General features: G+C 39.4%; 1 protein-coding gene across 3 annotated transcripts in view; it reads left to right on the top strand.

The window, feature by feature from the left end:
* Nucleotides 1-15,296, top strand: part of ZNF318 (zinc finger protein 318) — a 49,591-nt gene that overhangs the window by 25,658 nt on the left and 8,637 nt on the right. For 2 of the 3 annotated variants that reach the window (XR_011996258.1, XR_011996259.1), the window contains exons 10-11: nt 204-4,101; nt 8,839-8,990. Coding sequence is in view for 1 of the 3 variants with exons in the window: in XM_072732443.1 (XP_072588544.1) it covers nt 204-3,536 (3,333 nt within the window). In the remaining 2 variants the exon portion in view is untranslated. Of the gene's footprint in view, nt 1-203; nt 4,645-8,838; nt 8,991-15,296 lie in introns of those variants that run through there. The other variant, XM_072732443.1, reaches the window with a different exon arrangement.

Here is a 15,296-nt window from a genome sequence, read left to right as displayed (position 1 = left end):
CATACTTTAAATTCCATTTAATCACTAGGAAGGTGTCTTCAATACTATTAAAAGATGCTGACCTGGTAGAACCATCTGTATCTTTGAAGATGACTCTACGTTAGGGGTTTCTACCAATTGAATTCTAACAGTAAACAGGGCCAAGATTTTCTTTCTTATTGTATTTTGACCAGTTGTTGAGCCTGTATCTTTTCTCTTCCCAGAAATATGTGGTTGAAAACCCATTGTATGAGGAGCGGCGGAATCTGGACCGCCAAGCTGGCTTGGCTGTGGTCCTAGAGACAGAACGGCGACGGCAGAGTGAGCTAAAGCGCAAACTTAGTGAGAAACCAAAGGAAGAGAAGAAAGAAAAAAAGGCAAAGGTCATGAAGGAAATAAAAGAGGATGACAAAGTCTCTGAGGAATTAGAGGACCAACTCTCTGAGGGTGGGAACTCCCCTGAAAAGACTGAAAATAAAAGGAAGGCTAGCATCAAACTCCAGTTAAAGGAAGAGGTAAAGAAAGAATCACCACCATCTTCCTCTTTTGGGAAATTCAGCTGGAAGAAGCCAGAGAAAGAGGAGGAAAAAAGTTCAATGGCCCCAAGTATTTCTAAGGAAGAGGTTGTAGAAAACAGTAAGGACAAAGAGGATGGCAGAGCTGAGGCTGGGAAGGCAAAGCCCATAAAAATCAAGCTCTCTGGGAAGACAGTTGTTGCACATACGAGCCCTTGGATGCCTGTTGTCACAACTTCAACCCAGACAAAGATCCGACCCAACCTGCCTATCCCATCCACGGTACTCCGCAAGTCTGGTTCAGCCACGGTGAGCAAGCCAGCTCCTCTTAACACCTTTCTATCCATCAAGTCTTCTGGAACTACTGCTAAGCCTCTGCCAGTGGTTAAAGAGTCTTCAGCTGATCTCCTCTTGCCTCCCGACATTATTTCCAAAGCATTTGGAGGGGAAGAGGTGATTCTGAAAGGGTCTCCAGAGGAAAAAATGGTACTGGCTGAAAAGAATGAGCCATCCCATATACCTGAGCAAATGCTGCCACCTCCTCCACCGCCCCCTCCACCACCCCCTCCACCACCCCCAGTCATACCTCATCTAGCTTCCCCATCTCCTGCTCAAGCAAATGCTGTCTTAGCGCCGGTCAAATCAAACCCAGCAGTATCTCCCACTCTCAGCCCTGGCTTCCTGGGTCCTAACATTTTGAATCCTGTGTTGCCAGTAGCCATCATGGCCTCAGCACAACCAGCTGTCATTCCTTCGGATGAGACGGCTCCTGGGGTGAGTGAGAGTGACAGGGACCAGACCCTTTTCTCTGTGTTAGTGCGCCCTCCACCTCCCCTCTCAAGTGTGTTCAGTGAACAAGCCAAAAAATTGGAAAAGCGAAATTCATGCTTAGCTACAGCCAATGCTAAGGACCTATATGATATATTCTACAGTAGTGGTGGAAAGGGGGCCCCTGAGACTAAGCTGAGTGGTGGTCTTTTGGCCAATGGGGAAAATAGCACTCTTTCTAGAGTCGAAAGTTCAGACACCTCTTCCACTTCTACGTTGAACAACAGTGCATCCCAAGAGGAGTTGCCTCCAGATAGAAATTTGATGTCTGCTCCTTTAGTCAGCAACCCTGAAAAGCCCATTGCAAAAACTGTGGTGTCTCTAGGGAAATGGTCAGTTGTGGAATGCACAGACTCAAAAAGCAGAGGCAGTAGCTATGGCTTCCTACAGCCTCTGACAAGGTTGTGCCAAAGCAGGCCTTATGAAACTGTTACCCCAAAGACAGACACTTCGGCCATGTGGACTTGTAGCTCCTTACAAAGTGATGCTAATAGGGATATATCTCCAGGAGGAAAAATTGAACTTGACCTGGGAGAGCCAGGGCCACCAGGTGTAGATCCAGACCCTCTGCTGTCAGATATACATGGTCATATCATGGAATCTCAGAATTTGGTAGAAGCCCACCTTATGGAAGCTGGTAATCAGGATGAGGAAAACCAAGAACTCCACAAATCAAAGGATTGTGGGGAAAGTATGGCAGAGGCAAATATTGAACTAAAAGAAAAGAGACCAAAGCTTTCTGAGGGGATTGTAGGAGAGAGAACAGGTATCAGTGTTGAGCCCAATAGCATAGAGGATTCTAAATTGAACAGTGGGAACAGATGTGCATGGGAGGAAGAAATAGAACAGCCCAAGTTGCAGATGACTGACAAAAAGGCTGAACAGTCCAAGAAATTGATGACAGGAAGTGAAACTCAAAGTAAAGTAGTGATTGACTTGAGTGCACAGGCTCTCTCTTCCACAAAGGCAAAAATAGACTCATTTCCTTCAGAAGCTAGATCTCTACTCCAGAATGCACAAGATGTACCTGTGAAAATTTCTGCCCCAGAATTGCTTCTCCAGTCCCCAGCCAGATCAGATACATGTTTAACAGATAGTGCAGAGGAGCAAGGAGTCTCAACTGGTAATGAAGAGTGGCTAGAAAATTCAGCTCCAGAATCAGCTTCTAGAACTAGTTACAGAAGCCTCAAACTCAAGAGAGAAAGATCAAAAGACGTTCAGGGTAAAATGATTTATGAACTGGCTGTTTGGGATGAGAATAAGAAGAAGTCAGAGACCTGGGAGAGCCCAGAGAAACCAGAAGCAGAAGCCTTAGAGCTACAAGATGTCCATCCAGAATTAACTGTGACAATAGAAAGCAAGGCCTTGGAAGACTTTGAAGTTACAGACTTAAAAGTAGAAGAGCTTGCTGCCCTCGGGAACCTGGGGGATATGAGTGTTGATTTCTGCAACACTCGAGTAGACCAAGCACATAGATCTCCAACTGCCCTGTCTCAGAACGTATGTGAAGAAAATTCTATGTCACCTGTAGGATGTAATCCCTCCACTCTCACTGACTTGGAATCAATCCCATCCTTTTCTGAGTTTCCATTAGATTCTCCCAAAACCCTGGTGCTTAACTTTGAAGCAGAGGGTGAACAAAACTCATCTAATCCCAGAAGTGGAAGGATCACTCCTAACATTTTGAAAAGTAGACTTCCTATAGAAAATGTTGACCTTGGTTTGGGGAGCCTAGAGGGAACACACCAAGCACTTGACCTATTAGCAGGAGGAATGATGCCTGAGGAAGTAGAAGAAACTTCTCAATTAGAGAAACAAGATTCACTCAGATTGGAATCGGAAACAATTAACCCTGCTGGCCTCGGGCCATCTCCTTGCCTTCCAGACCTTGTTGAATTTGTTACTCGGACATCTGGAGTTCAAAAAGAGAAGTTATGTTCTCCTCTCTCTGAGCAAGGTGACCCTCCTGGGTGTAGTTCCCTGGAGATGGGACCACTACAGCTAGAAATACCGAAAGTATCCATTACACAGGTAGCAATTCCTCAAGTAGACGAGGATAGTGACCACCCTTTGAATTTGGTAAAATCTCTGGCCTCAGGGTCCCCTACAAGGGAGCAAGTAGTTGGAGGCAATATGGTCCCTCAGGAAATACCTGTACAAGAAGCACCAGTTGCTGCCACCCAGGACCACACAGCATCATGTATTCATGACTAAGAATACACATCCAGAGCTACTTATGGATGAATCAGATTGGCTTCTAGAAATCAGGTGCCCAGATGATCCAGGACTAGTTGGCTATCTCATCTGGAACCTACACTAAGCGATGTCGTCAGCATCTTACAGTAAATGTTCGTGGAAGCCAAAAAATTTACCTCTTTTCCTTTTTTCCCTCTTTTTCCGTAAGATACCAGACAAATCAATCATAACTTCTATACATATCTGTAAAAAAAAAAAAAAAGTATTTTCTGTTAATTTTTTTTTCTAATTTACTTTCTCTTTGTCATTAAAATCAAATGTCTGTCTGGCTCACCACATAGTGTGCTTTGATTGTATTTTGGCTTTGACTCTGCCATTTCTGGAATGTGGGGGAGGAGGGAGACAAAGCTGACTTCTCCAATTGCTGTGTTGTATTCCTACCCAATTTCCTGGGCAGCTGATGGATCTCTAGGAGAAACACCAGAAAGCCTGCTGAAATGGAAAACTACTAATGAAGGAAGGATTGTTCATCTCTTAGGCTTCCATTTGGATGGGCCTGCCTTAACATTGTTTGAAATGCAGCGTGAGTAGCTCTTTTGTTTACTGTTTACTTCCTTGTGCCATGTCAATCCCATACTTCCTTTATTCTGTTGCCTTTGCTTGAGATGGGTCCTGCTAACTCACAAACCCGTTTGGAAATGGCCTCAATAAACGTGGAAGAAAATCTAGCAGGTTTCACTTTTGGAAGACGACAAATCGGTAAGGCTAATTCATGGCTGAATGCTAGGAGCAGATATGCTTTTTGGGTCACTTTTATTTTTGAAATGGCCTTTGTTCATTGTATTGTGATCCAGTAATACTTTATGTTATATTGTTTAGCAGCCATTTCTGTTCTGAAGAGATAGAAGAGCTGAAACTTGTTTTGGGATTGGACTCATTCTCTGTTCCACAATCCATATGTATTCCTTCCTCTACCTCTCCCTTTCCCAAGTTATTATCTCCACCATAGTGTGATGTTTTGGGTTGTACATTTTGTTTAAAAGATTAAAGAATTTTTGAGTTGGCTTGGACAAGTTTAATTTTATTTTTAATGTGTTAATTAATTGGAATAAATGCATTAACCTCATGTTTCTTTCTGGATTTTTGTTTTGAAACCACACACATTTGAACTCCACAGGAAAACTAGAAATATGAACTCCTGCTGTCCTGTTGTCTGTCTCCTCCCTCCTAGTTGTTTTCTCCCCACTTGTTAGGGCTACTTCTTTCATGTCAGATTCTGAAGTTATGTAGTCTATGCCTCAGTGCTGCCTGGTTGGGTACTGAGTAGGTGACAGTGGTCTGGTTTTGGCATCTTCCTATTGGGAAGCTTTTCATATATCCTTATGTTGGCTCTCCCTATGTTACTCTGGAAGCTGAGCTCCCCCTAGAACATTCATATTCTTGCTGAGGGCACTCTTAGGGATCAGAGAGCTTAGTCCTCAGATTCCCTAATCTCTGTTCCGGTTTCCTTTTGACATCCTTGTTAGAAATTTGTAACCTGGCTGAACAGAGGCGTCAGAGTCTTGTCTTCTACCCACTCAAAAACAATGCAAAGCTGATCTATTTTCCTAAGAATTCTTTTTTCACGGTTAACTTGTGTGCAGAGCTGCAGAATCCTATGTTGAATTTGGGGAGGCTATTTAGTTTTTCTAGAGCCTTGGTAATGTCTATTTAGAAGATGTCCTGACCTGTTTTTCATTGTGTTGTGGAAAGAATATATATTTGGGAGTTAGGTCCGTGAGTGTTCCTCAGCCATTTGCCTTGCTGTGATTTTGGACAAGTTCACTTCACTGTGCCACGGATATTTTTTTTCCTTCTTTAAGATAATAATCATTATCTCCACCTTAGCCCCAGATGTGTCCAGGGTCATGCCATCCAGAGTAGTCCTCCTAGGTCTGCTTTTTAGGCTGAAGCCTGAGTTTAATGCACCTTTCTGGCCTGGAAACCATAGACTGGCTCAGAAGGTGTCCTTTAGATGAACATAAACCCAGGTGAGCATCAGAAATATATTTGTTTTTCCAGAGAACCACTCCTTCCCTATTCTAGCAGCCTATCTGCAGGGATTCAGAGAACCTACAAGTTTAAAATGCCAGTTAATATTTTCAGGCCTATTCACTTAATAAATTCACCTCCCTCTGGGGAGATATGAATGGGTTTAGAGTAGGGAGGGGTTAATCTTATCCAGATCTCACTCATACCTTTACTCCTTCACCAAGGGAGTCAGAATCTTTCTTTAGGTTAGGAGGGGGACTCTTGGGAAGGGTAGGGAAAGGAAGAGAGACAAAATCTAGGAAGTACAGAAATAATTCAAGTAGTCGGGGCTGGAGTGCTTTGAGCTGTTTCTCTTCTATTTCTTGAAAACTTCAGGCTTTTTCTAAAATAATGCCTACTTGTAAGAAGCAATGGCATTCTTCATATCTGCCTTGAACTAGCAGAGGGAGAGCCTTTAGTCTGGGCAGGAAGTGTGATCCCTTTTTGATCAGTGGGATCTAGCTCTGGAGCCTATCCAGAGAAGCCCTGTGAAAGGAAAGGCAGAACTCTAACCCAGTTGCCAGCGCCTAAAGATAGGCCCTATTTCTTTTTATTAAATACTCTCACAGCACTGAATAAATGTTCACCTTTGGATACAAAGGCACATGCAAGGAGGGGGCTCTAATCTTTACAGGTCACTTATGATATCATATATAACTACTTTAAAATTCTGCAAACATCCGAAAAGTTTTTATTGGACTCCCTTAACTATGAGAATGCATTATCCGTAGTTAGGTTTAAATTCGGGCAAACATCTAATTTTACCTAAGTTGTGTAAATAACCCCCCAAAATTCCCATTGGCTTTGTGAATGGAGACCTCTTGCTTTCTAAGCCATCTTTCTCCTATTCACAGCGAGCTTCAGGGCATATAAGACTCTTAACCTTTCTCGTAAGTATTCCCATTGTACCTAATACAGCTCCATCTCTCTAAAAAAAAATTAAAAAAGTCAAAAAGTTAGCTAATGCTTTGGTATCAAAGCATGTCAGGATATATATTCATTTTTCAGGCTGCCAGGTTCAGGGACTGAAGAAGAATGGTAAGGTGTTGGGTGGGGGTTGCAGGAAGGGTTGGACCTACAGATACAGGCATCCAACAGGGACATTAAGTGTATATTTAGAAAAGAAAAAAGTGGAGGCAGGTTCAGAGAGGAGACTGCCTATAAAGAAAGTGAGATGGTTTTGAAAAATATATTCCTGGGACACCTGGCTGGCTCAGTTGGTAGAGCATGTGACTCTTGATATCGAGGTCATGAGTTCAAGCTCCATGGTGGGCCTAGAGCTTACTTAAAAAAATATATTCCTAAACCTTGGTTCTCACATTAACAAAACATACCTACCAAGCCTGGGATAAGAGAGAACCTAAGCAAGGTCTACATTTATTAACAATTTTGTGAGAACATGGACCAATGAAAATAGTTTGTAATTGTGAACACATTTCTTTAGAGTTTTATTTTATAATAATATGTCATTTTTAACCAGAAAAATTATGTATATGCTAACAGTATTCATTGGGAAGCCAAGCAGTTGAACTGATAATGAACCTCTACCATTAAAAAAAAATTGCCATGCTCATTTGCCCTCAACCCTTACACTTTCAAAGGACCATGTATGTTTTCACTGCACAGTATGGTTCTACATTTATATGTTTATTTGATCAATCTATTCCTCTCCACACAACTAGATCATAAACTCTCCAGAGCAGGAAGGCTGTCTTTGCTTATGGTTTTTTATCATTGTATCCCCAGCGCACAGATGCCAGACACGCATAATTTGCTCAATAAAAATTTGTTAAAAGAATCAACGTGGTAATAGTAGCTTTTTTTTTTTTTAACTGATTGTGAATACTCAACGATTTATAAGTGAGTAAAAGCTACAAATTGCTGACCGTATTTGTTGGGTACTTAGCACTCCAGAAACCAACTATCCCTGCTTATGTCCTGGATCTTTGTATACAAAGCACTGTCTATGGCAATGAATGCATACCGAGGCTGCCAGTAACCTCTTCAGTTCAACAGCATTCTGGAATAATAGTGTCAGGCCGGGAAGGGGACACATTGCCCCTGAAGCTCCTGAAAGAAAAACAGGTTGGGAATGGGGATAAACTGACCTTAGAGTTAGCAATCAAAAGCTTTGGGAACTTTGATATTCAGATGGTTACCTTTTCCCTTCGAGCCAGATTTCATAGGCATGTTGAAATCAGTCAAACCCCAAATCTCTGATCTGGCCCAACATCCTCTTGTCACCTCATCAGAAACCTAAGTCAAGTTGCCAGTTTGATTTCTGAAAGGAAACTAAAAGCAAAAACAGTTTCTGTTGATGGAAGGAAGAGGAATGCTTTCACTTTTTATTCTGTATTTTTTGTTTCAACATCCTGACAATAAAATGTATTTTATATAAAATATAAATATTTCATGCACATATAAAATATGTACACACATGTAAAATATGTAATTTTATGTCAGTAACGATTATCATGTTGTGGAATTATAGACCAGGGTTTTTTTTTTCCTTTTGCATACTTTTACATATTAAAAAATAGTGTTTTTTTTTTTTAAGTGTGTCTCCCACTCAGTGCATCCCTGTCTTCATTCCTCTCATCAATTTTCTGTCATTACAAATAGATCCTCCTTCTATTTCCTCAAGACTAAATTTCTCTACTCCCATCAATGCTGGGCAATATTCATTCTTAAATCTCCATTCTTGAAGAATTTTATTCTTTTGGGTTTTTTTTCTCTCTTCCTCTTCCCTTTCTCTTGCCGCTATCTCTTTAGCTGGTTATGCACTTCCACGTGTACAAGCATTTGGACATGAAATTCTATAAATCAAGCTGCCTATCTTCACAGAGCTTACTTTAATGCAGGTACACAAAAGATATCACAAAGTCTTTGTTGCATGCAAGAGAATAGAAGGTAACTTGTATCTATATGTATAGAATAAAGGCTTTACAGGCTTTTGTTATTTCCACTTGTGGAGGATCAGGAGAGAAAGGTATTTTGTAGAAAGCAATGGAAATGAGCATGTTTAAGGGAAGTAAATAAGTAGGGTGAAAACAGAGGCAGAGTTACATGATACAAGGGTACAGAGAAAGATTGCAAAGAGGTAAAATCAACCATTTGGAGGTATCCTTTTCTTTCATTTCTCTGATGCTCCATCCCTGATAACTCCCCAGCTCTCCTATAGCCTACCTACACAAGGATGCCTATGAAGACATTTACTGATTCTTGCCTACCTCTCTTCCTTTCTTTTCAGGAGCAGTTGCCAAAGTCCGAAATTCCAGAAGGAAGGACTACAAAAGACATCTCTGCCTCAGGGAGGCAGGGATAGAAGCCACAGAGACCAAAGAAATGATGAGCACCTTGGAGGTCAGTAGGCAGTCACTTCTAGCGTCTGATTTCCCGAAGGTAGGTATGGCTGCTGGGTCAGGGATGGGTTGTGGAAAAGTCCCTGTGTTTTTAACCACCAGGAAATGGCAAGTTGGGTGAGCAAATATGTTGTGTATTTATGTCTGTATCTTTGTAGCAGTAGAAGAGGAACAAAATTAAGATAGGCATAGAGATGTATATTTTAAACTTGTCTCTCCTCATCTCAATTTATCTCCTAACATCCATCTCTCATTTTGTGCCATGATATTTATGTTAAAGCTGTGCCTTTCAGGTATTCTCATCTTTGACCCTGGGCCCCCATGTTCCCAGCAAGTAGAACATCTTCTATCTCAGTTTCATTATTGGTCCATTTAAGAATGAAGGTAAAAATTGGATATGTCCTTAGAGGAGCAGAGTGAGTAGGCAAAAGAGGTGAAGGGAAGGGAAGACAATCACAAATGTGGTTGAAAAATCCTGGGATTTCAGACTTCAGGACTGCTGTCTATCAGTTTCCACTAAGTCTTACTATCTCTCCTGTACACACATTGAAACATCTGGCACACAGAATTAGGCAGGAACCATTTCTGACTACCAAGGAAACCCTTTACTGTGTATCTAAAATGCTAGTAGGTGCTTCATTTACTCCTTTTTGCACTTGGGACTGTGGAGGATGAGAACCAAAATAAAATTTAGGTGACCTTTAAGTCCTTGAAACTCTGAGATCCATTTAAATCTGAGCTGCTCTTGATCCAGATTTACCCTTAAAACTGTTAGCCTACTTTTGTTCCTGATTTGTAAATCCAGGCATTTTTAGAGTCCCAGAGGTCTACCCAAATAAATATATGGTTTGGGTAGGCTTTGGGAATACTCCTAACATTACAAGTACCAAGAACTGCATAATATCCAACCAAAGCCATCAAAAGAGTAAAGAGTAAGGGGTAAGAAGTATCTCAGGACCTTTGGCTATTGAGCTTAAATCAGTTAGAGACTACTCATTCCTAAGGCATGACCCTGTAGATGAAGCAATGGAAAGCATTCTGGTGCCAGAGCTGCCAACACTTTGTCTCTACCACTTTTAACTTTCTCTCCCTTGCTCCAGCCCAAGATCTGTTTCTCATCAGCTGCCACATTCCTCTGCTCAGGCAGGGACAATCAGGGCTATTGGTCACAGTTTCATTCCTAACTATGACTCACCTACCTCCATTCTCCAGTGGTATCTGAGGTACACCTCCAAAATGTGCTCATCTGGGGGATCCCTGGGTGGCTCAGCGGGTTAGTGCCTGATTTCGGCCCAGGGCGCAATCCTGGAGTCCCTGGATTGAGTCCCACGTCAGGCTACCTGGACAGAGCCTGCTTCTCCCTCTGCCTGTGTCTCTGCCTCTGTCTCTCATGAATAAATAAATATTTTTTAAAAATCTCATCAACTAGTAGATACACAAAATGTAGTATATTCATGCAGTAGATTATTCAACCACAAAATACAGTGAAGTATTGACACACAGTGCAACATGATGAATGAACCTTGAAAATATGTTAAACAAATCCCATTGATGGGATTTTGAGTTATTTCCAGTTTTCGGCTATTATGAATAGCGCTGCCGTGAACATTTGTATACAAGTGTTTATGTGAACGTAAGTTTTTCAGTTCTTTTTGGTATATCTTGAGTCACAAGGTAACTCTTTAAAAATAAAGTTTTATGTTAAAGTATAAGGTGCATATAAAAAACTAAAGTACACACATCACAAGTGTTAAGCCCCCAAATTTTAATGGAGTGACCACAGCTAGGTAACCAATACCCAAATAAAAAATATTAAATATGACCAACACCCCTGAAGCTCCTCTCAGGTCCTCTTCCAGTCACTACTTTCCCAAAATATAACCATTTTTCTGACTGTATCTCAGGTATTGTGTTTTTATTTTTTATTTTTTAATGGAAATAAAATTCACATAACAACCACTTTAAAATGAACAAGCGAGGGACGCCTGGGTGGCTCAGCAGTTGGGCGTCTGCCTTTGGCGCAGGGCGTGATCCCAGTTCAGGGATCAAGTCCTGCATTGGGATCCCTATGGGGAGTCTGCTTCTCCCTCTGCCTGTGTCTCTGCCTCTCCCTGTGTCTCTCATAAATAGGTAAATAAAATCTTAAAAAAAAAAAATGAACAAGTGACATTTAGTACATTTACAATGTTGTGTAACCATCATCTCTGTCTGGTTCCAAAATCTTTTCATTACCCCAAAATAAAACCTTGTGTCTATTAAGCAGTTAGTTCTCATTCCTATCTCTCTGTACCCCTGGCAGTTACCAATTTGCTTTCTGTTTCTGTGGATTTACATATTCTGGTTAATTTCACATAAATGGAGTCATAGGATATGTGACCTTTTCTGTCTGGCTTGTTTCACTTAGCATAATGTTTTTGAGGCTAATCCATGTTATAGCATGCATCAGTAGTTCATTACTTTTTATGGCTGAATAATATTCCATTGTATATGTATAACACAATTTGTTTATCCATTCATTTGTTGATAGACATTTGGGTTATTTCCACCTTTTAGCTACTGTGAATAGTACTGCTGTGAACATTCATGAATAAGTATGTGTTCAAATACCTGTTTTCACTTCTTTAAAATATATGACTAAAAGTGGAATTGCTGAGTCATATGATTATTTTATGTTTAACTTTTTGAGGAACTGCCATACTTTTCCACAGCACCTGAATCATTTTACATCCCTTTCAGCGATGTATAATGGTTCCAATTTCTCCATATTCATAACACTTGTTAATTTATTTTTTTAATATAGCCATCCTAGTGTTTCATTGTGCTTTTGATTTACCTTTCCTTGATAACTAATGATATTGAGCATCTTTTCATGTGCTTTTTGGTCATTTATGTATCTTCTTTACAGAAATCTCTATTCAAGTCATTTGCCCATTTTTTAACTGGATTGTCTCTTCTAAAATTGTAAGGATTCTTATATATTCTGGATACTAGACCTTTATCAGATTTATGATTTGCAGGTATTTTCTCTCATGCCTCATGTTGTCCTTTCACTTTCTTCATAATATCTCTTGATGTATAAAATTTTTTGATTGAATGCAATGTATCCATTTTTTTCTTTTACTACTTGTGGTTTTGGCATAATATTTAAGAATCCACTGCCAAATACAAGACTATGAAGACTTAGCCCTGTGTTTTCTTCTAATAATTTTTTAGTTTTAGCTCTGATGTTTAGGTTGTTGATCTATTTTGAGTTAATTTTTGTATATAGTGTGAGGTAGGGGTCCAACTGCATCTTTTGTATGTGGATATACAGTTGTGTCAGCACCATTTGTTAAAAAGAGACTGTTTTTTCAACATTGAATGGTCTTGGCATCTTAGTTAGAAATTGATTGGCTGTATATGTATAGATTTATTTGTGGACTCTCAATTCTATTCCATTGGTTTATAACCCATCCTATTGCCAGTACTACTCTATTTTGAACACTGTAGTTTTTTTTTTAAAGATTTTATTTATTTATTAAAAAAAAAAGATTTTATTTGTTTATTCATGAGAGACACAGAGAGAGAGAGGCAGAGACACAGGCAGAGAGAGAAGCAGGCTCCATGCAGGGAGCCTGACATGGGACTCGATCCCGAGTCTCCAGGATCACACCCCAGGCTGCAGGCGGCGCCAAACCGCTGCGCCACCGGGGCTGCCCCGAACACTGTAGTTTTTTGTAGTAAGTTTTGAAATTAAGAAGTATGAGATATTCAACTTTGTTCTCTCAAAATCATTTTGCTGTTTGGTCCCCCTTGTAGTTTCATATGAATTTGAAGAATGGCTTTTCATTTTTGCAAAAAGGGTCATTGGAATTTTGATAGGGATTGTTTAAAATCTGTAGATCACTTTGGATAGCATTACCATTTAAAAATATATTTTTTATTTATTTGAGGAAGAGAGAGAGCATGAATAGGGAGAGAGGAAGAGGAAGAAGCAGACTACCTGCTAAGCAGGGAGCCCAATGTAGGGTTCTATCCCAGGACTCTGGGATCATGAGCTGAGTCAAAGACATATGCTTAACTGATTGAGCTACTCAGGCGCCCCTAGCATTACCATTTTGACAGTATTAGATCTTCCAATCCCTGAACATAGATGGGATGCCTTTTTGTTTGTTAAGTCTTCTTTAATATCTTTCAGCAGTATTTTGTACTTCTTATGTATGTCTTTTACATCCTTGGCTAAATTTATTCCTATATATTTTACTCTTTTGTATGCTATACTGAATGGAATTGTCTCATAATTTCCTTTTGGATTATTTATTCAGATGTATAGAAACACAGTTTACCTTAATGTGTTGATCTTATCCCCTGAAACTTTGCTGAACTTAATTTCTTCTAGTTTTGTAGTTGTGGATTCATAATATATAATATAATATAATATAATATAATATAATATAATATAATATAATATAACAAACATAATATAATATATAATATAATATAAATAATATACATGTGTATAGGATCATGTCATTTGAGAATATATTTTTATTTCTTCCTTTCCAATTTGGTTACCTTTTATTTATTTTTCTTGCCTTATTGCTCTAGATAGAACTTCCAGTACAATGTTTAAAAAGCAGTGATAAAAGTGACGTCCTTGTCTGGTTCCTACTTAATTATACAGTTGTTCGCAGTATTATCTTATTATAATGCTTTCTTATTTCTGGAAAGCCCCACTTTCATTTCTGATTTTAGTTATTTGCATCTTTTTTTTTTTCCTAAGTAAATTTAGCTAAAGTTTTGCCAATTTCGTCAGTGTTTTCAAAGTACCAACTCTTGGTTGCATTGATTCTCTCTGTTGTTCTTCTGTTCCCTGTTTCATTTATCTCTGCTGTAACCTTTATTTCTTTCTTCCTACTGTCTTTTAGTTTGGTTGGCTCTTTCTTTTTTTTTCTAGTTCCTTAGGGTATAAAGTTAAGCTATTGATTTGAGATCTTCTTTTTTAAAATGTTCATAGTTAAATTTCCCTCTTGGCACTGTTTTCACTGCATCCCATGTGTTTTGATATTTTTTTAATTTTCATTCATCTCAAAGTGTTTTATCATTTTCTTGTGAGTTCTTCTTTGACCCATTAGTTACTTAAGAGTATGCTTTGTGAATCTTCCAGTTTTCTGTTACTAATTTTTAGCTTTTTATATTGGAGAAGATATTTTGTATGATTTCAGTCTTTTAAAATATATTGTTTTGTGGACTAACATATGATCTATTCTGGAGACTGTTTTATGTGCACCTGAGAAGAATGTGTATTCTGTTTTTGTTTTTGAGATTTTATGTATTTATTCATGAGAGACACAGAGAGAGGCAAAGACATAGGCAGAGAGAGAAGCAGGCTCCATGTGAGGAGCCTGATGCAGGACTCGATCCCAGGACCCCGGGATCATGACCTGAGCCAAAGGCAGGTACCCAACCACTGAGCCATCCAGGTGCCCCTGTATTCTGTTTTTGGTTGAAGTATTTTATATATGTCTGTTAGGTCTACTTAGTTCAATGTTGTTCAAATCCTCTATTTCCTTATTGAACTTCTGTCTAGATGTTCTATTCTTTATTGAAGTGAAGTATTGGAATCTCCACCATTATTGTAGAACTATCTATCTCTCCTTTCAGTTCAGTTCATCTCCATCCTTATGTTGTTTTATCACAAATTCCTTTTTTTACGTTGTGTGCTGATTTATAATTATTTTGTGCATTTGCCCTTTAAATCATATGGGAAACTAATGGAGAGTTACAAATCAAATATACAAGAATACTGGCTTTATATTTACGAACATGGTTACTTTTACTGGATTTCTTTCTTTATATGGTTTTGAGTTATTGTCGAGTGTCTTTTCATTTCAGCCTAACGGACTCCCTTTAGCATTTCATGTAGGACAGGTCTACTAGTGATGAACTCCCTCAGCTTTTGTTTCTCTAGAACTAAGGTCTTAATTTCCACTTTTTTTTTTTTTAAGATTTTATTTATTTATTCATGAGCCAAATATTTGCCTATTAAGTCCAATGTTTGGGCTTCCTTGGTGACGGTTTCTGTAGGCTTCTCTTTCTTTTCTGTGAATGAACCGTACTTTATTCTTTTAATCCCTTGTGATTGGGATCCCTGGGTGGCGCAGTGGTTTGGCGCCTGCCTTTGGCCTAGGACGCGATCCTGGAGACCCAGGATTGAATCCTACATCGGGCTCCCGGTGCATGGAGCCTGCTTCTCCCTCTGCCTGTGTCTCTGCCTCTCTCTCTCTCTCTTTCTCTCTGTGACTATCATAAATAAATAAAAATTTTAAAAAAATAATCCCTTGTGATTTTTTTTTGTTTAAAACTG

This window comes from Vulpes vulpes, chromosome 1 (genome assembly GCF_048418805.1).
Source record: "Vulpes vulpes isolate BD-2025 chromosome 1, VulVul3, whole genome shotgun sequence".
Taxonomy (NCBI): domain Eukaryota; kingdom Metazoa; phylum Chordata; class Mammalia; order Carnivora; family Canidae; genus Vulpes; species Vulpes vulpes.
Note: the sequence above shows the minus strand (reverse complement) of the source record. Positions and strands in the feature narration are given on the sequence as shown.